This window comes from Sebastes umbrosus, chromosome 24, assembly GCF_015220745.1.
Source record: "Sebastes umbrosus isolate fSebUmb1 chromosome 24, fSebUmb1.pri, whole genome shotgun sequence".
NCBI classification, from domain to species: Eukaryota; Metazoa; Chordata; class Actinopteri; order Perciformes; family Sebastidae; genus Sebastes; species Sebastes umbrosus.
Window position 1 is genome coordinate 9,655,196 of NC_051292.1, and position 27,324 is coordinate 9,682,519.

The 27,324-nt window shown below is 39.8% G+C and overlaps 1 protein-coding gene across 3 annotated transcripts; it reads right to left on the bottom strand.

Annotated features, from left to right (window-relative positions):
- Positions 1-1,919: 1,919 nt before the first annotated feature.
- Positions 1,920-13,611, bottom strand: LOC119483336 (sodium/myo-inositol cotransporter-like). Of its 3 annotated transcripts, none has more exons than XR_005205650.1 (6): positions 13,411-13,611; positions 8,727-9,630; positions 8,433-8,628; positions 7,202-7,329; positions 5,906-7,111; positions 1,920-4,134 (listed from the first exon to the last, which is right to left on the bottom strand). XR_005205650.1 is itself a non-coding variant. In XM_037761351.1 (5 exons), exons 2-5 carry the CDS (start codon positions 9,358-9,360, stop codon positions 5,970-5,972), a joined length of 2,100 nt encoding a protein of 699 aa, XP_037617279.1. In that variant the 5' UTR covers positions 9,361-9,630; positions 13,411-13,611; the 3' UTR covers positions 5,560-5,969. The 3 variants fall into 3 exon arrangements, 1 of the variants encoding a protein (XP_037617279.1); XR_005205651.1 differs by lacking the exon at positions 1,920-4,134 and adding an exon at positions 4,144-4,499; XM_037761351.1 differs by lacking the exon at positions 1,920-4,134 and having other exon boundaries at positions 5,560-7,111.
- Positions 13,612-27,324: the final 13,713 nt, after the last annotated feature.

The window sequence follows — 27,324 nt, forward strand, 5'->3', positions numbered from 1 at the left end:
AACACCTTTTCAACTTATCATCTCATACCCCCTCTGGAAAGTGGCGAGGTCCGCGCACCGCACGGAGGAAATGCAGCAAGAGCGGTCCAATGAGGATCCTTCCACCCGCCGAGTTGAATCTTCCGGACAGACTGGGCGGCTGCCGACCGACCCCACCCGGAGAAATGTCGAAATATTATCAGTTCATTATGAAACTGTGGCGATGAGATATGACGTTACCTCCAGAGGGTCGGACTCATACACGGATTCAGATGTCCCAAATCATAAATATAAATATAAATATGATGTAGTGGACCTTCCTGCAGTAGGCCCCTATATGATAAAATATGATGATAGTGAAGATGACAGAAGTTGAGTTGATTAACTAGATTCACATGATTTGAGTCAAGTGATTGACGTGTTTTGTTATTTCAGAGTTCTTTTTGCCATAAGTTTATTTAATAAATAGTTTAATTTAAAATCAATACATGGCTAGATACGACCTGGGATATCTTTGTACAGTGAGTATCTTTGTGTCATCTATCTTTGTACAGTGAATATCTTTGTGTCATCTATCTTTGTACAGTGAATATCTTTGTGTCATCTATCTTTGTACAGTGAACATCTTTGTGTCATATATATTTGTACAGTGATATACAATATATTTTTAAATGAACTCAGACTTTGATTCTCACAAATCATCGTTTTGGTCATGAGGTTGGCACGGGTTACCATAGTTACATGTCTCCGACCGACAAGGAGGCTCTCAGGAAGTGACGACGTAAAATAAAGCTCAGTGCCTCCGAAAATATACAAAACTACTCTTTATTCACACAAAAGTATATGTTGAACAATAGTACACATATTGTAGTGCATATGTGATTTCGGACGAAGCCTGTGTGAATGACATGAGCTGACAGGAAGTAAACATGGACCCAAACTGTTGCCTAGCAATGCAGTTCCTTTGAAATTTTGTTAAAATGCGAGCGTTTCAGACGGAGGGAAAATACAGGCATATTCAGGCAGACGGTATGAAGAAAATATACTGTTTTTTTTAACATTACAGCATGTTAACATGTTCTAGTAGAAACATAAAACACAAGTGTGAACCTGAAAAGGAGCATGATATGGGTCCTTTAAGTTGTTGTTATTTGTTCCCTTATATTCCATTGTTGTTTCTGTGGTTGGTGCATGCTGGCTATCTCAGTCATTTGTAAAAACTGCATGCATTTTGACTCATTTTATTCTGAAAGTTTTACGTGATTTTTCATAAAGGACACTGAAAGACGGTTGCATCCTCCATTCTTGGCCCTGAAGTAAACCACGTCAGTGTGTGTTTCTTTTTTAACTCATTGCTCTCGTCATAGATTTTTAACAAATATTGAATGTGTCATGTGGGGGAACTTTCTAACCTCACACTCCTCAGCCCTTTATAGCATGCAAACAGCTATCTATAGCTCAGCACAGTGCAGTTTATGAATGGGAACTCCCTGTTCATGTCAGGATCTCTCTCCACATGTCAACTGGTTGCGGCGTGGGTTTGGAGAAAGGCTTCCCACTTGTGGTGGAAATGAATAACAACAGTTTCCACAGTGTTGCTTTCCTTTGCCCTCAGTGTTGTGTTTGATATATTCTCAGAACCAGTTCAAAGAATACGTGACACGTGTTGTTTTTGCAATCATATGTGTTTGGCATAGGGCCATTGCACCGCTGAACAGTATCATCTCTGTAAATAATATGCACAGCAGATGGAAGATGCAACTTGATAGTATCGACAGCCTGTAAACACATGGAGAGAGGGGGTGATGTCATGCAACAAAGGCTTCAAGCAGGAACTGAACTGCGAACTAAACCACCTCTTCGCTTTCTATTATTTCCTTAACATCATTATTTTCCCATGAATTCATAAGAAGTGCATATTAAAGGGGAACTCCACCAGTGGAAGTTGTGCTGGCGTTTTTTTCTGATGCACTTCCCACAACTCACACTGTTTGCCAAGATGTTTTTTGATGCCAACGACTGGTTTACCATATTGTTTGGGGGTCGGTGGTCCACCAATATTAAACATTCTATGAATGCATGTCGTAGGTTTTAAACTGCGACCCACAAACACATATATGTGTTTTCTGTGGTTTATTGTCAGCTCCGATTGGGTCGCTAATTTTATACTCTCTCCCTCCCTCACACACACACAGGAAGTTAATTCAGTGGTCAAATTGTAGCTGCTGTTGAATAGCAGGTTAGTATTTATGCAGCTCATCATTCTCTACATCCTGTATGGTTGCTTGCCTGTGCTGGTGTGATATTTTAGCACAGTACGGGGACGTGCCTTTGGAAATTCAATGTTGTAATACAATATTGGGGTCACTCCAGAATTGGAGGACAATTTAGGCATTTAATTTATCATTTTCTGTTATGTATTTAAGAAAAATAGCTAATAAACCATCAAATAATTTGATTTCTGCAGCTCAGGCATCAAAGGTGCACTTTTCATGAGATGTTTTATTTGTTGTGTGCTATGCTTGGTGCAACCCTGTTACCAATACTCTACTGAACCTGAAAAGTATATTTTAGATTAATATTGTTTAATAAATCCTTTACAATCAAGTAAAAAAAGTCACATTCACATTGAATACTCATTTAATTCAATTATGAATAATTCAAAAGTTTAACGTAATGTTACTGTCAAGGTTATGGACAAACTCAGATATATAAATAAAGAAAGAATATTTTTTTCTTATTCTGATAATATGAGTTGGTTAGAGTGACACACATCATCAAGGCTGAAGAGATTGGAAAAATCTGAATAATAGAAGAGAGGACTTACCCATGGTATTAGCACATGGCTCGATGATGTCATTTCCTGTGTGTCATGTGACTCACTGTTTTTTCTCTTCCTGTGCCAGCCTAAATAGGTTTCAGTACACAACTTCAATGCATAATTACTGTTATTTAAAACATGTTAATGATTAAACATATTGTTTTAACAAATACAAGAGACATATATCAACAAAATCATACCAAAAAAGTAGATTTAAAACTTATTTTAACTGTACAAATTGACATGCAATTTGGTCATCAAGAAGGTGGGACGAGGAAAATGCTCTCGAGAGCTATTTGGTGTTTTAAATAATATTTTGGATCCAATTTTTCTAAACTACATATACATTTTGTCTCAGGAAAAGTACAAAACAAGTGCGTGTTTTAGTATTTTGTGCATGGATTATTTGAAATTTCATGGGTGGGACAGAATGTCCCATTGTCAAACTGCGGTTGTGCAACTTGTTTATGTGGTGCCAGTCTTTGGGGGGTTTGGAGACACAATGCAGCTTACACAGTTCCATAAAAAATTCTCAAATTAATGAACTCCCTCAGGACTGTCTATTCGCTGACATCCAAAAGCACCACGTCAGTATGAGGGTCCTGATATTGTGAATGTGTGCCAGTGTTAATGATGTTAGTAACAAAATGTTGGCACACTGTTTCAGCTTCTACAAACTTTGTGCTCTGATTTTACATACTTTTGCACATCATATTTTCCAAATATTTTAACTTACTTTCTCATTACTTATCGTAAAAAAGTGCTTCCATTACTTTGGCACCTGTATTCACTTTTCCTATCACTTTCTTCAGCAGCCTGTATTGAGGATTATGAACTTGAAGACACCAGAAGAAAGAAAGAAAAGAAAAAAAAAACAGTGCGGTGTGTGTCTACCCAGTAACTTTCCACTTCCAGTCTGTAACTTTCCACTGCGGCAGAGTCTGTTTTTAATGTCATCTTAACTCTCTGACTGGAGGCATGTTTCCTTGTTATGTCTTTTTACTGGAGGATAAGACGTGTGCTTCACATACCACATACCACGTATAACCTGCTGGGTCATTATACGTCCCTGCCCTCAGGCAGAAGTTCTACTTTCACATTTAATTGTTTTACAGTTTATATGTACATTTCCAGGGAATAACTACATACATGCAGCTATACTATGGGAAATAATAAGTAAATAAATAATAAGGCCTATCAGAATTAAGCAATCTCTACGGTAATAAAGAATACCTGACTGACATTTTTATGTTTTCTGATGTATGAGTCGTGTTCCCCCAATGCTGCCTCATCCTTTTGTAAATAGCTGAAGCCCCAGAGGGCATGACGCTTCCCTGAAAGACAAACAGATAAGACGGCATCGATAACGATCCGACATTTGCATTTTGGAAAAGTTTAACAAAAGAAAAGTCAGCATTACAAACTGAGGGCATAATGGTCCCAATGATAATGCTAACATGTGGATGTTTAGCAGGTATAAAATTAACCATATTCACCATTTTAGTTTAGCGTGTAAGTATGCAAGCACTTGCGTTTAATACCGGCACTAAAGACTGCCTTGTGTGGCGGTATCGAACGCCGACGGCCGTGACAAAGTGTCGGTGGGAATGAGAACGGGCTGCTGGGAAGGGCCAACGTCTGTGCCAAAATGTGTTCCGATCCATTTTATAGATGTTGAGAAATTTCAGCCTGAATCAACCTACGGAACAGGGTGGGTGTGTTTATACAGTGTGTAACTGAGAACAGCCATTGTCTGTAGATCAGAGCAACCGGTTTGATGTTTTCTTTCGATTAAGAGATAGCCGAGCGATGAGTGGTATCAAGTTCAGTACCATGCAAGAATAGGCTAGCAAGAGCATTTTTTTATTTATTTCCTCAAAAATGACTTTTTGTAGCCAAGTTATCCCACAATGCGCCTGTACAAGCACGTTACAGCCAATGAAACTTTATCAAAATCCTCACAATAGCCACATTGAGAAATACCACTCTGAACTGAATCAGCTTGTCTTTCATAGAATAAACTTCATTCAGTGTTAAACAATATATTCACGGGATCCATCCAGGAGAGAGCGAGGAACTCATCCCAAGCCCTCTCCTTCACATTGGAAATCAGGCTCAACATCAGTTCTTACAAATTAACACAATAACACCGTAATTCCCAATTACGTTTATAAAAAAAACATTGAGTATATATAGTATGTATCATGTTATAATAACATGGCCTTACTCTACTACCCTTTCAATATAAAAGACTGAGAAGAAAAAGCAAAACATAATGGGATCATTTATACATTTCCATTAATGACCCATTCTCCTGAAAACTCTAAAACAGGCGTTACACAATGGTGTTATATAGCGCCTAGTGTATGTACACATCCCACACAGCAAATGGAGATACGACAGGTGACGTTGTGTAGTACAAAATATTAAAAAAATCGGGGAATCCCGATAGTCCCCTATAAAAAGAGGGATACTTTATTTCCTTCAGTGGAAGTTATGATACAGTGAAATTGATCAAAAGACATCGTCATAAAAAGTGTGTGTCTCGCTGTACATTATCCCTTACGTTGCGCAGTTTTCAAGAAAAATTTGCTGAAGAAAATGCCAATTAATGTGCTTTAATCCAAGGAAGCCCTAAACAGACATGATTCAAAAATTTTTGGTCACAATTTTGTGGTATTTCCTTTGTAATTTATAAAAGCCCTTTGAATACTTTCACCATAGGCTGATTTGACACAAATATTATAAGTAATAAGAGAAAACAACATTTGGTTTTCTCATGATAACGAGTTCATTATCTTGTTATGTCAAGATAAAAAAGCTTGTTTACTCGAGACAAGAAAAAAAAAAAAGTTTGAATCATGTCCGTTTAGGGCTTCCGTATTAATAAACTGATGTGCAAATATCACAAGTCGACACACGTACGAATTAGTTTGTTTGAAGCATACTGAACCCCTAACAGTTATCACCATATATAGAAATTTATAGTGTAGAAAATACATTTTATATCATACAACAAAGTACCAATTCGTTCTATTAGAAAAACAAACCTCCGCAGTTTTCCTGTTCACCGTGCTCTTTTTTAATTAAGAGAAAGTAGCTTACCTGCAGACCATTCCTGCTTGTAGTTTGTGGACGGACGTGTCCAACTGCTTGGAATTAAACGAGCCTATACGGAGAAATAGATATAGAGAAAGATCCCAACGGAGCAAATCGTCACAAGCGCTGTATTCAGGAGGATTCTGGCTCGTCGAGGTTCGTGGAGAAGCTCGTCCACGATCTTCTCCTGCTGCTGGACTGTGATGACCTGAGCTTCGGACGGCTTCCCCCGGAAGCCACAGAAACACTCTAAAGCCTTCATACACCTCCCACCCTCCACTCCTCCTCCTCCAAGGAAGCCTTCCTCTTCCTCTTCTACCATTTTAGGATCAGCAATCGGGTGTGATTCTTTGTCACTGGTTGGGATAGCACCACCATTGTCTGACTGCTCTTGACACTTTTCTTTACCGAGCAAACTGTTTCCATTCAGGATCGCGTGGTTTAGAGGCTTCAAAGCATTTATCTCCTCTCCAGCTTTCTCTTTTTCCTGCTCTTTTAGTCTCTTTCTCTCGTTTAACCCCCACAGGGTCGTGGTTCTGATTTGTTCTTTTGTGGGCGGAGGAGTGCAGAGACTCACGACCACAGTCACCAAAGCCGACACCCAAAACAAGACGGCCGCCACATACATGAAATGAACATCTTTGATGAAAGACGGCCGCTCGTCAGGCTGGTCGCAGCGGGGCTCGCGGTAAACGAGCGCCAAAATCAGACGCGCCGCTCCGAGGACGAACCCCACCACCCCGCCCCAGAAGGCGCCCGTCTCGTTGCAGCGACGCCACAGGACGCCGAGCAAGAAGAGAGCAGCTATGGGTGGAGTCAGGTAATCTGTTACTTCTTGGATGTAATAGAACATCTGGCCGCCCTGCATCTCGATGATGACCGGCACCCACGCGATGCTGACGATCACCATGAAGACCACAAACAACCTGCCGACTATCACCAGCTCCCTGGACGACACCTGCTTCCGAAACATCTTGTAAATGTCCAACGTGAATATGGTGCTCGCGGAGTTGAAGATGGAGTCCAAGTCGCTCATCAGAGCCGCGATCATGACGGCCATCATTAGGCCGCGGAGACCGACGGGCATCACCGCCATGACGAGCCGCGGGTAAGCCACGTTGCTACAGCCGGACGCGGAACCGCACACTTCCACGCAGTGCTCCGGGCTGATGCACGCCAACTCATCAGCGAAGAAGATCCTGGAAATCATCCCTGGAAATCATGACGATCAATAAATCAGTTATTTAGTGAGCTCACAGTCATGATTTTAGGGTGTACTCAAAAAGCAATGAATGATTCTACCTGGGATGACGATGATAAACATGGGGAGGATTTTCAGAGAGCCAGCCATGATAGTAGAACCTTTGGCGTGGGCGATGTTCTTCGCTGCCAGAACCCGCTGTACAATCACTTGATCTGCACACCAGTACCTGGAACACACAGAGAGGAACCGTAGAGTTAACAAATAGTTCTCTACAAAGACGAATGTTATAGACGAATGTGGCGACATTGACATGTTCCGCTCATTGACTGTATATAAGAAGTGGACGGAGTCACCGTCACGTCACCCATTGGTTTGTGGGCTGCCGTTTTGAAGCCTCGAATTCGGAATTTTGTTTTTTTGCAACCAGAAGTGACACGAGAGGGTGGAGCTAAGTACAACCGAACGCTGAATATTAGGCAACCAAAATGCAATTAACTTTCATGAACTGAAAACACACTGTGAAAGGGTTTCAGATCTAAGTCGAAAACACGGACAACGCCGTGATTACGACCTGTCAATCACAAGGTAGCCACGCCCTAAAGCATTCCCTACTTTATGGTCTGTTTGACTCTAAATGGGACCATAATTTACTAAATGTATCCGCGAGACTTAACTTTGTTAGCTATTGTTACCTAAGCAGTGTTAACTGGTATTACTTGTTTCAGCATCTTAAGCCTTGGTTATACTTTCCACAAGGTTAGTCGCACAGACATGAGCTGACATGGCATCGCGATGAGGAAACGTTTGAATCTTTTATTCTCCGTGCAGGTTTCTCCTCGCAGCAAACCAGCATCCTCAAAGCTCCTCAAGGTTCTCCATTTTCTTCGTTCATCCGCGTCCGCGTAGTTAGAAAAATTTGGATGTGCACGGAGAAGTGAAAACCCGGTGCACGGAACCCTGGCGAAGGGCTGTGTCTGATGGCGTGACATCACTTTGGCTACTTGCGACCCTCGCAGATGCAGCAATCATAAAACACGCTTCAGGCTAGGCAGCTGAGAACTGCTCAGGTTCTTCCCGAACTCCTACACATCGTTGTCAAAAGTGACATTACATAGAAAGTAAAAGTAGAAATTTGTACACTTCTTAGCAGCTTGCATTCTAACATGCAGGTATTGTAGGGAGACGCCGCCGCCGCAGTAATTGCGACTTCATTACTCCCAGTACTTCCTTGGATTCGTCTATAGCAAGGACACTGGTGGGTTCAGATTCTTTTGGACACACACAGACGTATATGAGCACTACATGGAACCAGTTAGGAAGTCAAAGTACCAAATCGAGGCAGGAGTCTGGCCCAGTAAGAAACCGGGCCAAGGCAGGTCTGGATCCCTCGGGCCTCGGAGCATCTTCAGAGCATCTGGCTTCGGGTGGAGGTGGAGGTGGCAGGACTCAGAATACGTCAGGTTGGGTGAAGACAGCAAGATGGCGGTGATGTTTGGAGAAGCCTGCATGTACTTGGTCCACACCCCTTAAAATGACATGGCAGGACATGGTTTAGCACAGTATGCAGATCAAATAGCGGTTTAATTGATTAATGGTTCATGCATAAAGGAGATCGATAAAGACCTTCAAATCCTCCCACTTTGTAGATGCTGATGCCCGAGAGGCAGAGTGCTCCGGCGATCATGAGGAACGCCTGGACCGTATCCGTGTAGATGACAGTGACCAGACCTCCAGTGACTGTCAGCAAAGCTGTCATGGCGATGAGGAGGATGATTGACAAATACATATTCCACCCTAAGGACTCCTGAATGAACAAAGCCCCGGAGTAGAGATCAACGGACAGCTTGGTGAAGATGTACAGGATGAGGGATAACGCTGCAAAATACACTTTCAGTCGGTTCCCGCCGAACCGCTTGGACAGGTACTCCGGCATGGTGTAGACTCCGGAGTGGATATACACCGGGATGAATATCCAGCCCAACAACTGGAGCAACAAGAGAGCGTTTAACTCCCACGCGGCCACGCTGAGCCCGCTAGCAGCACCTGATCCAGCTAGTCCAATGAAATGCTCGCTTCCTATGTTGCTGACGAATAAAGACGCTCCCACAGCCGCCCAATTCATGGAGCGACCGGCGAGGAAGTAGCCGCTCACTGTGTTCTTATTGGCTTTCCTCATGGCAAAGAAACCGATCGCCAACACCAGGATGAAGTAGACTGCTACGACGGAGATGTCTGCCGCTTCCATAGTGGCGGTCATGTTTGAGCACTTTTGTGCTGCGTTTATTGGAGATAACTTTGCACTTTATATCTAGTTATGACCCTAGATATAAAACACAAGTGCAGATACACTGAAACTACTAATTTAAGTCCAGTTTTAATCTGATTTTAGAGTGTGGTATTCAGCTGGGCGACAAAATCATCATATATATCTGAGATAAATGTTCCTTTTTCCTCTGTAGTTAACCTCAGCTTTGGGAATCAATGCAGGTTGCAGCTTGCTGAATGGCGGTGCATTGTCATCTGGATCCTGCAAAAAACACAAATGTACAAACAAAATTATTCAAATATTCAACAAATATCCATTAAGGCTTATACAGTTAGGTACACAGAGGAAACGTCTTGATTAATGCAACCCCCTGGTTATGTCAAGACCCCTGCAAGCTGTGTAAACACAGAAAACATGTTTCTTTTCTTTCCCGTCTTGTCTTTTCCGATGCACCTGCACAGAGGAGCCTTTCATAAATCCCATGTTTCCTCATCTCTCCGTGGCCTTTTCAGAGGGTGGAGGAGATATGGGAATGACAAACAGCTGTCTGTGCGGAGTCTAAGAGAAGTGGAGCAGTCAGTGGTTAACCCTTTCTGCCAGGCTGTCCTTTAAGAGTGACAGAGCAGCTTTGATGTCACCACGAAGGGGAACAGATAATATAAGAGCCCCACAGCTCAGTGCGATGGTATCATTCAGACTGACTCCTCCAGTGTACAGGCTGGGCTGGTTTGACCACTGATTAGTATCAAATCAAGTCAAGTCTTCATAAGCAAATTTCAAGTGAAGTACCTGAATTTTCCAAACGAATGCTTGTAATCGGGTCCGATTCCCCATAAAATCAGACAAAACAATTTACGGCACGTAGGTTCAGCTCAGACTCCTTCAGCTCAGACTCCAGCGGGGCCTCCGGCAGCAAGCGGTCCACCACAGACAGACTCTGGCTTCGCTGCCGCCGTCGACCTGAAGTCGAATTTTCAAAATACAAGCTTGTGTACTGGTATTTGTCAAAGTCACATCTCAGCTGCTCTCTAGTAATAACTGGCTGTATTTTCTGTTAGCAATGCTATCACTCGCCTTGAAACTGTACCGTAGTATGGTGGTCTTGCATCAGGGCTGGTAAACCCTGCAGGCTGCAGGCTGTTTGTTGCTGGCAGGGTCGGCGCCAGAGTGTTAGGGGCGGACGGGCAACCGGGCTTTATGAAGTGTATATTTAACATTACCATGTTTCATGAAAGTAATAAACTGACAGAGAGGTGTATACATACTGTCACTGATGCACACAGGCTCGCACGGACGCATACACATGCTGTTATGTCCGCAAAAACAGGTTATAAACCTACTTTTTAAACAGAAAACACACGTTTTATATTGTGATATTTACTGGAAATAACGTACGATATAGCCAACAGCAAGTAGGTTGTTATCTAGTGATCTTCTCCAGCCGGCTGCCACCTTATTATGGTTTCTGTAGTGAAATGAGGAGGTACTGGAGGCTACAGATGTAACACCTAAGTAGTGAAATGAGGAGGTACTGGAGGCTACAGATATAACTCCTCAGTAGTGAAATGAGGAGGTACTGGAGGCTACAGATATAACACCTCAGTAGTGAAATGAGGAGGTACTGGAGGCTACAGATGTAACTCCTCAGTAGTGAAATGAGGAGGTACTGGAGGCTACAGATGTAACTCCTCAGTAGTGAAATGAGGAGGTACTGGAGGCTACAGATGTAACACCTCAGTAGTGAAATGAGGAGGTACTGGAGGCTACAGATATAACACCTCAGTAGTGAAATGAGGAGGTACTGGAGGCTACAGATGTAACACCTCAGTAGTGAAATGAGGAGGTACTGGAGGCTACAGATGTAACTCCTCAGTAGTGAAATGAGGAGGTACTGGAGGCTACAGATTTAACTCCTCAGTAGTGAAATGAGGAGGTACTGGAGGCTACAGATGTAACACCTCAGTAGTGAAATGAGGAGGTACTGGAGGCTACAGATTTAACTCCTCAGTAGTGAAATGAGGAGGTACTGGAGGCTACAGATTTAACTCCTCAGTAGTGAAATGAGGAGGTACTGGAGGCTACAGATGTAACACCTCAGTAGTGAAATGAGGAGGTACTGGAGGCTACAGATGTAACACCTCAGTAGTGAAATGAGGAGGTACTGGAGGCTACAGATGTAACACCTCAGTAGTGAAATGAGGAGGTACTGGAGGCTACAGATTTAACACCTCAGTAGTGAAATGAGAAGGTACTGGAGGCTACAGACATAAGTCCTCAGGCAGGCCCTGCGTCTTGCTCGTGCCAGGGTCAAAATGCACACACAGACAGGTGCCGAGATCCAGTAAACAGGGAGTTAAACAACACATTAATCTAACAGTCTGACTGATTTCTTCATAACTATAATATAATTAATATAATTGTAATATAAGTGGATCATAACGAGGCTTCTTACTGATTGTACTATTGTAGTGACGGCTCATATTTCCCATAGTTTCCCCAGTTGTCTCTTTTTGCTGTGTGTTCGTGTTCGGACAGCTGGGGTTGACTGTATGAATGCGTACAAGTCTTTGGAAAATCACTCCACACAGGCTTTATTTTAGCTCTGCGCTGGCAGCATGAAAATGTTGAACTAGTGTAAACGGTTGCCATGTGCAGGGTTTTAACCCTGATGCTACTTGCAGTAAAGTCAATATTGATTTAAAAAAATGTGTATTTCTATGTTAGACTTCTGGAGGCGAATGATGGGTAAATAGTGGTTTTGTCCTTTCAAGTTTCAACAAGGCAACTGAGGCCATTCCCCCCTCGTAGAGTCTCTGTCAAACAAGATTTGCACCTGCAGGAAGTTTTCATAGCCGTTTAATCATAACCTACAGCTTTTTACATGACACCTCACTTCATTGAACAAAGGGATTCACTGCTGCTCTCTCAATAATATGGCTTCAATTCAAACTATGAAATTTGCATAAATTTTTATCACGTTTGTACACGTTTTGTCTTCTGAGGGAATCTAACACCTTTCCACCTGCCAATTAGACTTCTGCTCAGGTTCGAGTTCAGAGGAGATACGTTGGAAAGGCACAAGGTCACCAAACTAAAAATGATGAAGATGAACTTCTGATAAGGCATCTAAATATGCAAATAAATGAAGACACATATGTGGATGGACCACGTAGGGTTTAAAAGCTTGATATTTCTTACATTCCTGTATTTTTTATCCAAAATATGGTAAAATATATGCTGTTTTAATTTCTATTATTTATCTATTATTATTGTAATACTTCAAAAGGGACATTTTGTGGTACTGAAAGTATAATAAATAAAAATAACTAGTAATAAAAGTTTGATATTTCTTATATTCTTGTAGTTTCTATACAAAATATGGTCAAATATATGCAGTTTTAATTTCTATTATTTATCTAATATTACTTTAATACTTCAAAAAGGGAAATTTTGTGGTACTAAAAGTATAATAAATAAAGATAAATAGTAATAAAAGTTCGATATTTCTTATATTCCTGTAGTTTTTATACAAAACATGGTAAAATATATGCTGTTTTAATTTCTATTATTTATCTAATATTATTGTAATACTTCAAAAGGGACATTTTGCAGTACTGAAAGTATTAATGATTATTTATATTATTATTATTTATCTAAAATTACTGTAATAAGGGACCCTTTTTGGAACTAATTGATATTATAATGAACAGTTTCCTATAATATTAAAAAGTGTTTGCTGGCTTTACATTGTTATCTCTAATTTGGAATTATCTATCATACAGTGTATGCATTTTCATTGCATTTTTTCCAGCCTCATGATATTCTTACAATATTCCTTTATCAGTGACATTCATGTTCCTTTCTGTGTTACCACAATATTCAAATGACATGTTAATATCTGTGGGCATTAGCAGTGACAAGAGTTACACAAACATGCACAGACACAACTCTTTAAATTCAATTAATCAATTACAGCACGTGACGCCCTTTTTGAAGGTCTATGGTGATGTTTAATAGGATTTAATCTCAGGTGAGACTCACCTGGTGGGCGCGTGGTTCTCCTCCGTGTCTCTCCCAGTTTGTCTGCTGTGGAAAGTTTCGGCTGTCGGACTGGTTATTGGAGAACCAATAGGTCCCTCTGTGAAGAGGAGCTGGAGCCTCCTCCCACTGCAGGAAAACACGATGCTCACACTCTGAGGGGGAGTGGTGTCCAGAAGGTAACCCGTAAATTGCGAATCTTGCAAAAGTACCTAACCTTCAACCTCTCGCGAGAGTTTCCCAACGCGTGGGTTACCTTCTACAGGAGGATGATGAGGATGATGATGATGATGATAATGATGATGATGATGATGATGATGATGAGGATGATGATGATGATGATAATGATGATGATGATGATGATGATGATGATGATATGCAAGTTAACAGTTGATAGAGTGTCTTGTTTTGTACAATATGTACAAATATTAAGGTTCAAGGTCATAGGTCATAAGTTTAAGAGAAAAAAAAGTAATATTATGAGAATAAAGTCATAAGTTTAAGAGAAAAAAGTCGTAATATTATGAAAATAAGGTTCACTAACTTTCTCACTTTACAGCTAAACAGTACACTACAAGATGTTTCTAAAAGCATTTGAGACGAGAAATAGGCATTAACGTAACATAATATTGACTCATATTTGAACAGCCGGCTCTCATAGACGGAAACTGGACAGCAGACCTCAGATCAGCTCTTACTGCTTGTTTTCCTCCGGTCTGTGAAATCTTACAGATGCCGTTAGGAGCACCGGAGATTTCATATTACCTGTCTCATGCACAACTGTCAGGATATAGTGACCGTTTTATAAAAATAACTTTTTAAAGTCATATTTGCTCCATATCTACCCACTGCAGCTTTAAGTGCAAACGATGTTATAGAGCTTTAAAGTAAACCGACATACTTTTTTCAGACACATATCATAAACAATAAAGAAATCTAAAAGCAGTCTTCATCACCACTTCCTAATAAAAAGTCTTCTGTTATTCTTCAACGTGTTTTTGTTTCACTCTATTAGTTTGAGCACATGGATTGATGAGTAAACCAAAAAGGTCACACTGACATTTTCCCCAATTAGGATAAACACCGTGCAGCTTGTTAGACCTGACTGAATATCCGGTACACAGACACATATTTACACACATACAAAGGCACAGCTACTTATAAACCAGAGTCATGAGAACGTGGACGCTGGCTGACTCTGCACTGTGTGTGTGCGCCTGCATGTGTATTGTTTTTGTTATTTAAATGTGTGTATGCAACTTTAATTTAAGCCTGCATGACTTTTTCTTTTCTTTTATTTAATTTATTTAAATTTTTATATTTCTTATATTCCTGTAGTTTGAATGCAAAATATGGTAAAATATATGCGGTTTTAATTTCTATTATTTATCTATTATTACTGTAATAGCAAAATCCTACTTTCTGCACACACACACACACCATGATTTTGCACTTTTCATAAACTATAAGCCATAAACTGTGGGGAAGTGAGTTGGAGAGCTTGTGACAGATCACAACCTGAGGGTGAAGTTACAGTGGACTGGCTTACATCAGGAACATTATTGATTTGCATGCATGTGTTTATATGATCACATATTCATCACAGCACATCACCTGCTTTTTGTCTATTTCTAGAGGCACGTCAGTAAAAGCTTCTCGATGCTCTCTAGCTCTCTTAGTCTCAGGTGATTTATTTTGTTAAATGTTTCATCCATGCCTTGAGCGTATATTTGATGCCAAACAATAAACCCTGTATCTCACAGCAGCCTACATTGCTGCTGTTGCTCTATCCAACCAGTAGATGATGCTGATAAGCAGCAGCGTGGAAGCAAAGGTACAGCATATGAAGCAAGTTCCATCACTCACCATGTATTTGAAGTCGACCGTCCTTCTCTCTTTTGGCTCAGGCGGTCCACTTTTGGAGCAGCTTGGCTTCTCATCAGTTTCCATTCTCTTTCAGTCATTTCCCCCCTCGGTCGCTGCTATAAAAAACACAACACAGTAGCTGACATCATTAGCAACACTGGAAACTCTTCTGATTACTTCTTCTCAATGACAATGCAAGCTTTTTTTTCTGCTTTCATTGGTGTGACCATGTTTCTCAGTGGCAGGAAGTGTGTATTATATGTACCTTTGCTGGATTTGGAGAAGCCAAAGACAAATTTCTACTGAGGTGAACTAATTAACTAACTATCCACCCAACTACCTATCTACCTATCTACCTATCTATCTATCTATCTATCTATCTATCTATCTATATATCTATCTACCTACATACCTATGTACATACCTACCTACCTACCTACCTACATGAATGTCAAACTGAGCTCTACACGTGTATTACCCTGCACCGCACCACATCCCTTTCATCAAGAGACATATTTCCCCAACAAAGACAATGTGGGTCCTCCTCGCTCCTCGCTCCTCGCTGTTATAACAGCATGACGTAATACTGAAGGATTCCACTCAGGCAGAGACAGCGTGTCCTCTGCACTGGAGGATGAGTTGAGGCGTGTTTTTGGCTTGTTGATAATGTTGTCTTAAAAGGACCATTCTGCATGTTTAAAGGTGCAGTGTGTAGGATTTGGCGGCATCTTGCGGTGAGGTTGCAGATTGCAAGAAACAACCGACGCAAAAACAAAAAAACATAAAAACGTGAATGTCTCTCTCTAGAGCCAGTGTTTGGTTTGTTTGTTCTGGTCTACTGTAGAAACATGGTGGCTAACGCTGTGAAAAGGACCTGCTCCCTATGTAGATATAAATGGCTCACTCTAGGTTATACACTAAAGAAAAATTGTTATTAATATTATATTCCATTTCTGCTAATAGATCCACCAAAATGATACACACTGGACCTTTAGGCTCCTCTCACTACAAATCATTTATACATATTTGTATATAATAATAATAATAATAATACATGTTATTTGGTGGTGCCTTTCAGGACACCCTGGGCACCCTTAGGGATTACACGTATTAGAAGAAATAAAACGTTACGTTTAAGTTTTTTTTAAGAGTTTTTTATTTTATTTAATTTTTTCAGTTTTTAAGTTTAAGTTTAAGTTTTGAGTTTAAGTTTTTTTTAAAGTGATACATTAGTAAAACAGATATTAATCTCAATGAGACTGCCTGACAAAATAAAGATTAAATAAATAATAATAATAATAACAATAATAATAATGTTTAATTAATGTTGACATTTTTTTATATCTTTAAATATAAACTACTGTCAGCCAACTACTTTTGACATTTTTAAACTTTTGATTAAAGTGATTTCTACCATTATTTAATTTATATTTTTTTTGTCTTGTTTTAAATGTTTTATTGCATTTATTTATTTCATTTTCTCTTTTTATTATTTCTCTTCAATCATTTGTTTTTCTGTTCCCAATTGCTTTACTGTTTATATCTGAACTGTCTTATCAGTCACCCGTAAAACACTTTGAATTTTTTATGCACTTTGTTTATTGCTTTTTCACACACAAAATTAAAATGATATTAAAGCGCTTATGGGTCACCCTTCTGGTCAAAACAAAAAATGAACAAGTAGCTAAGATAAAATGTGGTCTCATCTCTGTGTAGGCAAATAAAGGCTCCCACATCTTTTTTTTAATTCTTATAAGAAGAGCCTTTAGCGCTTTGAATTGTAATAACAATTGGAGAATCTACATCAAGGAGCGTTGAAGCTGTTTTGATCTTACAAAGACGCTTTAATTTGCTTTTAACTTTAATTTGTCGTCATGTGCAGTACAGTTTATTACTATTTATTGTGGAAGAAAAGTGCTGTTCAAAGTCTTAAACTGTGGATGGCGCCACTCTTCCAGTGGACAAACAGCACCACCGGCTCTCTGCTATGTACTAAACTGATTATATGCTGTATATACAACTACTGTCCTCTAGTACTGTAGATTATTTTGTTGTTTAATATGGGATGCATTGGATTATATGATCAGATTTAATGTCATTTCTTCCTGCATCCCAGCTCTAAAATGTTTTCCTGCTCTCCCACCTCCCTTCAAACTTGAAATCTCTCTTCACAGAGACTCTTTTCTTCACCCATCAAATATTAATAGACCACTTTTGTGGTGAAATACTGACTTGAAAATTTCAAGACCCCACACTGTCAATCACGTACACACACAAACGGGTATCCCTACTGAGGGAAGCCAAAACATCAGATAAAAGGCAGTTTTTACAGACTATATTTAATCTCTTTCCCTCAGCATCCCCGCCAGTCTACCACACTGCTGCACTCAGCTGATTGACAGACACAGACAAACAGCTAAACACGACTCTCTGGCTTTAAAACAGGCTGAAGAGTTTACGGAGCAGAGTGAACGGTATCAGTATATCAGCTGCCACCGTGTGTGAGGAGAGTTAAACTGGCTCTGTTGGGACGGAGTTTCATCTGCTACTCAGATGATGAAGAAGCCACTGATTTGTCTCACAATGATTTTACAGTGTACATCTGTATGAATGTATAGAACGGGACGAGGTCAACGGGGCCACTAGGACAGATGTGGAGAGAGGGGGATCTCTCTGCAGCACAGAGACAGAGAAGGAGGAGGAGGAGGAAGAGGAGAAGGAGGAGGACGAGGAAGACGAGGAGAAGGAGGAAAGGATGAGGAGGAAAAGGAGGAGAAGGAAGATGAGGAGAAGGAGGAAATGAAGGAGGAGGAGGATGAGGAGGACAAGAAGGAGGATCAGGAGGAGGAAAAGGAGGAGAAAGAAGATAAGGAGGAGAAGGAGGAGAAGAAGAAGGAGGAAACGAAGGAGGGGGAGGATAAGGAGAAAAAAAAGGAGGAGGAGAAGAAGGATCAGGAGGAGGAAAAGGAGGAGAAATATGAGAACGAGGAGGAGATGAAGGAGGAGAAGGAGGATGAAGAGGAGAAGGTGGAGAAGGAAGAAATCAGGAGGAGAAGAAGGAGGAAAGGAGGAGGAGAGGGAAGATAATAAGGAGGAGAAGGAAGATAAGGAGGAGAAGGGGGAGGAAAGAAGGAGGAGAAGGAGGAGTAGGAAGATAAGGAGGAGAAGGAAGATAAGGAGGATAAAGGGGAGGAAAGAAGGAGGAGAAGGAGGAGTAGGAAGATCAGGAGGAGAAGGAGAATGAAGAGGAGAAGTCGGAGAAGGAAGAAATCAGGAGGAGAAGGAGGAGGAAAGGAGGAGGAGAGGCAAGATAATAAGGAGGAGAAGGAAGATAAGGAGGAGAAGGGGGAGGAAAGAAGGAGGAGAAGGAGGAGTAGGAAGATAAGGAGGAGAAGGAAGATAAGGAGGATGAGGAGTAGGAGGATAAGGAGGAGTAGAAGGAGGAGAAGGAGGAGTAGGAAGATGAGGAGGAGAAGGAAGATAAGGAGGATGAGGAGTAGGAGGATAAGGAGGAGTAGAAGGAGGAGAAGGAGGAGTAGGAAGATGAGGAGGAGTAGAAGGAGGAGAAGGAGGAGATGGAAGATAAGGAGGAGAAGGAGAAGTATAGGAGGAGTAGGAAGATAAGAAAGATAAGGAGGAGGAGAACGAGGAGAAGGAGGAGTAGGAAGATGAGAAGGAGAAGGAGGATGAGAAGTAGCCGAAGGAGGAGGAGAAAGGTAAGGAGGAGCCGAAGGAGGAGGAGGCCGTTATTCTTCTAACACAAACAGAGCTGCAGCTCTGAGAGTTGCTGGCGATGGCAGATGGTGGAAGGAAGGAAAGGCAGATGGAAAAATCACTTCCAACATGTTTATCATCGTCAAGAAGCGTCGTGCTCAGTGTGTGTGTGTGTGTGTGCGTGTGTGTGTGTGTGTGTGTGTGTGTGTGTGTGTGTGAGGGGGGATGATTCCCCCGGGGTTAATGAAAAATGTGATTGAATTTTGAAAAACACCAGCACTAAAAGTCACACTGGTGAGAGAGAGAGAGAGAGAGAGAGAGAGAGAGAGAGAGAGAGAGAGAGAGAGAGAGAGAGCTATGCGTTGTGTTGATGATGTATCTGATGTATGTTTTTGTCTCAGTAGAAATAAAGTTTTATAGTGAATCTCTACAGAGACACGAGATGAGGGAAGTTGTTCACCTGGATATGAGAAGATGTTTTCTGCTGTTTCAATGGGCAAAACTCAATATATATATATATATATATATATATATATATATATATAATATAATCTCAAGTTGAGGCAACTAAAATACGAAGATGGACGTTTAAGTTTATGTTTAGGCAACTTGGTCCAACTTTGAGAAAGATTGTATAGTTCAACACTGAGAACGTCAATACTGACTCGAAGCAGGACACACAAGATAACCGCTGACATTTTAATGCATATGTACAGTCTGATGTTGCCACGGGCAATAAATGTATGTTCACAGCTGTTGCTATGGTGATATGCATGTGTGAGTGCGGAGAGGCGCCTGAGAAACTTGAGAAACACACATGACTTTGTGACCTCTGCAAACACACCCCCTGACAGCATGCAGTCTGATGACTTCTCTGTGTGTATGTGTGTGTGTGTGTGTGTGTGTGAGGCAGAAAGACTAGATTAGTTATAGAAAGTTATTTTCGTCAAAATTCATACTCCTACTCAAAGTCCTAACTCGGTCAAATCTGCACACACAAACATGGCACACATGTTTTTAGAGTCAGTGTGACCTACACTTCCTGATGATATCTTAGTCGTGAATAAACCTCCGTAAATCCACTTAGAAATAATAGAAAAAAGACCCTCCTTATATGGTACAGTACAGAACTTGCCTGAGAAATATCACATTTTAAGTTGACTTCAGTATAAAAGTGATCCAGTGCTAGTTGTTCGTACATTCATGGGTAAACTGCATTACAATGCCCGACTTTTAAACCCCTTCTCTACCTGAAATGCTCCAAAAAAGGACTGTTCTGGGACCAGCTGTTAGTGTTTAGGTCTTATCAACAAAGCAAATGAAGGTTGATACAGGGAAACCACTAATCTTCAGCTGTCTGGTCTCAGACAGAAACACTCGGAGGTTATCACATGTTTACGGTCGTAGCAACCGTGATTCAGAATAAATATTTAGCTGCGCGTGGCTGAAGCTCATCTCAGAGCTGTGAATAAAGATGATAGGGAGGTTCAGCTTAAAGGATAACTCCAGTATATTACTTTTTTTTGTAATTTTGTTCGTCATTTGCATCAGTTATAACACTGTGCAGAGATCTGGGAGCACAATAATGGGGTCCAAGGCGTCAAGAAACACATGCATACAGTTGCTATTATTTTTTTTATTTTAATTTTTATTTTAGGGGGGTATTTATTATCATTATTAGTAATGATTTTATCTTTATTTAATTAATTAATTAATTATAATTTTAGTTTATATATATATATATGTTAATAATAATTTCCCATGCATATCTATAAAACTCAATAAAATGTACGTATGTTATGTATGTTTAAAATCAATATACATTTTCATATTTCTTTATTTAATGTTTTGTTAAATACTTTTTTATTTATTTATTTATTCATTTATTTATTGTATTTTATATAATGCCATATGTCATAATCAGGTAGAGTTCTATACATATGCATAGTGTGTTAAATGTTTAAAATCAATATACATTCTCATATTTCTTATTTTAAATTTTTTTAAATGCTTTTTCAGTTATTTATTTACTTTTTCATTTATTATTATTTAATTTAATTTAAATTATTTATTAATTAATTTATTGTATTTTATATAATGCCATATATCACAATCATACAGAGTTCTTATATATATACATAACGTATTAAATGTATAAATCAATAAACATTTACATGTTTCTTTATTCAAAAATTTTAAAATACTTTTTGAGTTATCGATTTACTTATAATTAATACTATTATTATAATTAATAATTAATTTAATTTAATTGTATTCATTTATTTATTCATTTATTTATTGTATTTTATATAATGCCATATGTCATAATCGGGGAGAGTTCTTATATGTATGTATAACGTATTAAATGTACAAAAACAATATACAGTACATATGCCTACAAGGACTGATTGGAGGTAGGATAGAATAAAATGGCAGTATTTTGGCATTACTTTTACTTTGGAATGTGTGGGGAAAAAAAACTTGATTAAATGTTAAGCTTATGTCTTCCTCTCAAATTATTTTTCCATTTCTTTGGGATTAGGTTTGTCCAGAATTCGGTCCAACGTAAAGTCACAGAGAAAGAAAAGAAATACTTCTTTCATTCCTTGATTGAACCTTCTCTCTCCGTCTCTCTGGCTCTCAGTTGTTTTAAATAAGGGCGTCTTATTGTCTGGGGGGACATCTGATCCTCACACACACACACACACACACACTCCTAAACATGCTGACACCAAACGCTAGCTCAGCTTTTTGAACAGAGAGGGAGAACTTGACAGATGAATGAGGAGGTATAAACCCCATCCTCTCTTTCTCTCTCTTTGTTTTTTCTCTGTCTTTGAAGTAACAACCGATGCAGTGGACCAACGCTCAGAGCTCTTATGTAACTCGTGAGGATGTGTGCTTACATGTATTTGACTTGGTAACTTTTTTTTTCTTGAAGGGCATTTTGATCCATTAAAAGCAGATTAGAAAAAGAAAAGCTTCCGGCGTACACGCTTTCTTGAAGATGAGATGTTGGACTCTGACTTGCAAAACAAATGTGCACACTGAGTTGTAAACATATGCAATAAAATTAATAAGATTTGGTTCAAACTTCTGCTTCAAACTACAAATAGGAGGTTATCTGAGCTTCAACACTTCAACAAACACTGCGGCAATTTAACCATGAATGAAAACCTTTGTGAGCAAATAAAATCAAATCAATAACTTTTCTACCCTGCAGGGCTCCATCCTCTTGTCTGTGCCACCGCGGGAAACAAATTCTGTTGTAGTAAGAGGTTTTTTTTTTAATGAGCCAATAGCTCAAATATATGGACGATAATTTCACCCTGGAGGGAAATTAATAGAGAGAATGGAACATTAGAAATAAAATAGTTAATGAATTATTATTCGCATCTTCTGCCAGAGAACATTTAGCGCATAATTGAATGTTTCAAAGAAAATCAGAAAAGGAATTTTAATATTGAAATTACACATTTATATCACAAGATGAGAATTAAGTAGAAATAGAAAGCTGACAGGAGAACATGAAAAAGGAGATAAAAAAAGATTAAATCTGCACAAATAAAGATTTTTATATTAAAGATCTCTGTTTCGTTCTCTTTGGCGACACCTATGGCGATAAGCGGGAATTGCAGGTGTGTCTAACTTCCCAGAAAACACACTAATTTGAACCGAGAATGTTGCGACAGACAATTAGTTCGTAATACTGCAAATGCAACGGCCTTCATCAGTGGGCCACAGCCTCAATCACCATTGTGTTACCTCATTCGGCGATAGATAGTGACTTAAAGGAACAGTGTGTAGGATTTGGCGCCATCTAGTGGTGTGGTTGTAGATTGCAACCAAGTGAGCACCCCTAGTTTCAAACGGGACACGGACCACAGAGGGTTAATCCAGTAAGTCCTGGTTCAGACAGTCATTTGGATCATCTAGGTGATGAAGAGCAGTCAGCTGCTGTATGCAGAGTGCCCGACCTCCGTCCTCCGTCCCCCTGAACGTGTGTGGTCCTAAATAACCTCATGACTTCAGTGGATAGTATGAGCAGTCGTATTCATGGATTAATGGTTAAATGTAAAGATCAAACATGACGGACTCTTGTTCCTGCTGCAAACTTGAGCTATTATTCATGAACCGAATCGATTCTTCCGCAGCTTTAACCCAAGCTTCTTCTCGGTAATACACACATTGACTTTGCTATAAACAGAACGGCCCTAATGTGGAACATTTTACCATCGATGCATCATTCATCAGTCTCGGAGACATTAGTGGAAACAATGTGAACTGCAATAACTTTAAACAAATGAAACAATCACTGTAAAGTTTGACTACCTCTGCGGGACTTCAGGAATAAGTAAAATATTTTTACTTTATTATCAGAAATTAGAATTAGGCTGAATTACGTACCACGCACAGCTGGCAACCCACAACGGCCCAAAAGACCCCAGGTTGTCTGTGTGGCAATTTGATTAATTGCACAATATAAACTGAAATAGCAAAGGCCCCAAGGTGGCTCCAGCATTTCTAACTTGAGGCTCCGTCATGTGGAGGAGTCGTGTGTCGACTCTATTTATAACACCGTTAATACTATAATTGACGCTATGTTTACAAGGTGCCTAATCCAAATCAAATTTGCGCTTGGTGACTGAAAAACTACCATACATAGTAGTGACTAAGTGAGAATTCACTTTGAGACATTTTGATAGTATTTCTTCTGCACTTTAAAGTAATAATCTTGAACAGATTCATTTAAATAAATGTTTGTTAAAGGAACAGTGTGCAGCATTTCGGGGGATTTATTAGCAGAAAATGGAATATAATATTAATAAGTATGTTTTCTTTAGTGTATAATCACCTGAAAAGGAAGTGAGATCCAAAAACACACCTGCAACTACCATATGTGTCGCCACAGAGAACAAAACAGAGATCTTCGAGATTGTAACTTTCAGTTTCTTATTGTTATATTTCGACTTTTACTCATTCGAAGGATGTGGTTCCACCATCGCCTCCAGATTACATTGTGGTGCAGACATATCATAAACGTGTTTGAACATGGAAGTTGGGAAACCTTTAAGTGCACCACCTGGGGGAAATACCTTTAAGTGATTCATACTACTGCGGGACATAAAACTAGCATTCACAGTGTCTGAATGATTCATATGCAGTGAAACGCTGCTGCAGCAGCTGGGAGTTTCGGGATAAACGTCCAGGTCTCAGAGCATCACTGAAGTCTCAGTTTAGTACATGTCCTCGGGTCATTGTAAGACTGGTTATACAGGGTGGCTCCCAGCAGACTGTGCAGTTATTGCCCTATAGGCTTTTGCGGTAAATACACAGTTGGTTAGAAGGATGTATTTATCAGAGCTTCTTATTCTGAAGGAGACTCACCTTCTTCATCTTTGACTGCGGTGGTGAACCTCCAAAAAACATCCGTCGACCTCGTCCACAGACCTGCAGGAAGTGATCACAGTGAGAATAAGCATCATGACGTGACTTGCTTTACTCAGTGTCATGTGAACGCAGCGTTCAATTTACAGTACTAAGAAGACGGTCAAGAGAAGAAAAGTCTCAGTAATCATGAGGTGTCAATGCTGCGACGGGTCACAGCACGCATCAACATCAACGTCATTTTCTTGCGTTTTAAATTACTCAGATTGGTTAGGGTTAAAGACAAAATAAGAATAGCAAACGCTCCTCTAATCGTGGCTGAAGTGTAAAACAGCAGGACAACATTTAGATGCATTGAGCTGCTCTTTCATTTGAAATGTAGCTGTAGGCAGTACTACTGTTGGAGGAGATGACCCCGGAGAACAACAGAGAGCATGTGTGTTAGTGAGAGAAGGAGGTCGTCAGCGTATCTTATAAACCTGAGGCGAAGTTTGACTTTTATTCTGAAGCGGGGGACCCAAAAGAAAGAAGTCTCTCTGTGTCAGTTCTCCAAGATGCTGCACTTCATCACCTGCAGTCAATAAGATCACCACAATGTTTATTTATCTATCAAGGATTTGTTTTTTAAATGATATATTTGTATTTGTTATTTATTTTTTTGACATGAGAGTTCATCTGTTCCACAGCAAAGTGCAAACTGTGCTTTAAAAAGTAATATCACTGAGCTGTTATCTAGTGTCTCAGAGGTTTATTTAATGTGATTTGGTGTATTAGCCATGCTAGCAGTGGGGCTCTAAGGACAGCTATGTTGGCAAGTTCACCACTCTGCCCTGGAGCGAAATATCTCGCTTTTAAAGGGGACATATCATCCTCATTTTCAGGTTCATACTTGTATTTTGTGTTTCTACTAGAACATGTTTACATGCTTTAATGTTCTGTAGAAAGATATATTCATATTTGTGTCATATATCTTTGTACAGTGAATATCTTATATAATATTTACAAAGATATGACACAAAGTTATTCACGGTCAAAAAGATATGTGACACAAAGATATTCACTGTAAAAAAGATATGTGACACAAAGATATTCACTGTAAAAAAGATATGTGACACAAAGATATTCACTGTAAAAAAGATATGTGACACAAAGATATTCACTGTAAAAAAGATATGTGACACAAAGATATTCACTGTCAAAAAGATATGTGACATAAAGATATTCACTGTAAAAAAGATGTGACACAAAGATATTCACTTTAAAAAAGATGTGACACAAAGATATTCACTGTAAAAAAGATATGTGACACAAAGATATTCACTGTACACACACTGTATGAGATGATAAATTGAAAGGTGTTTTAATGACACCAGTATTTTTATTTATCATGTAAATATATTTAACTTGCACTGTCAGTGATATAGGTCAGTAAGTTAAGTGTTGTTCTTGATCCCATTTAAGGGTCAACCATAGACCTTTGCATGACCCTGGAGGGCCTCCCCCCCCCTGGCCTTGTGCTCTGGGACAGCTTTACCCTTTGCCCCCGCCTGACGGCGGTCTAGTTCATCAGAGGAGAAAATTTCAACTTTTTAATTCAGGCCTTGAGCTTTTTGTTGAGCAGATATCGAACTGCTATAGCCTTCAATTTAGCAGAAAAGGGTTGTGCCCGGAGATCCAAAATATGTTCATCGATTTGTTCACTGAATGTGGGATGAATGCTGGAGATGAAAGGATTAACAACATTCACAACATTGGACAACTGAAGATGGTTATATGATTGATCGAGTGAGGGCTAAAAATGCTGTGCGTCCAGGGGTGGATTAATGCACAGGCTGGCCTCGGCTGCAGAATAGGGGCCCCATGTTTGCAAGGGCCCCAGATTGGCCAGATTATTTTTAATTATTTAAATGTACTTCAGAGAATTTTTTATTTTTTTTTACCACTATTGGCCCATAAGAAAAAAATTAAGCAGCTGATAATTTATTTTTCGTACGTCACTACTGGACAGAATAGTGGCAAAATGTCACAAAGAAAATATGATTACGCAGCACAAAAACGAAAAGCACAACGGCAGACAAACACCATGACCAAGATCTACTAAATAAAATCCCTAAATTGACTAGACATTTAGATTAAGGTGCCCCTGACCACCTTAATCCGCCACTGTGTGCGTCAAACTGCAGTGAATGACGGACTGAAGCTTACGTGATGTTTGTTTGCTTTTTCAGCATTAAGTGTCAAGTCAGATATATCAAAGAAAAAATCTGCACACATTGAAAACGCACTAATGCTACAGTTTGCAGACTGCAAGTTGCCCTGGGCTTAATAAAAATGACACCCAGCGACAGAAAAATTCACATCTTTCCTTATTCTATTTGAAGATACGTGAGTTCCCCCACTATACTGACCAGCTCTCTTCATTAAGTAAAGAAGCACTGCTGGGTCAAACTCTCAGTGGAAAAGAGGTTAATGTAAGTTGGCCTCGGGCTGGATATGAGCATCCACAGAGCATCATAACAGCCAGAATAATGAAGGGTCAGCGTGATAATGATGGGATGTGACACTCTATGTGTATAATAATACATATACACTGCTCTGTGAGGTGCAAACTGGAGCGGATGAAGGGAAGTGGCCGAGCAAGTGGAGGATAAAACGGTTTTGGTGAAGTCAAATGATGCTTTTATTTCTCTTTTTCTTTGCAGGAAAATATAAATAAATAGAGCTCTGGATCATTCGGTAGGTTAATATCACGTCCACTCTTGCCATCACATTTTCACTTTTAAGTTTGTATTTTTTGACACACATTATTTTCTAGAGTTTGTAATTTCTTTTGAGTTACCGTGCTGCTGGTCCCGTCCTGCGCCGTACAAAAGAGGTGACTGGTGCAACAACGAGCTAAATGGCAACACCTGGGCACAGCTACCAAACACCTGTCGCAGCAAAGACGGC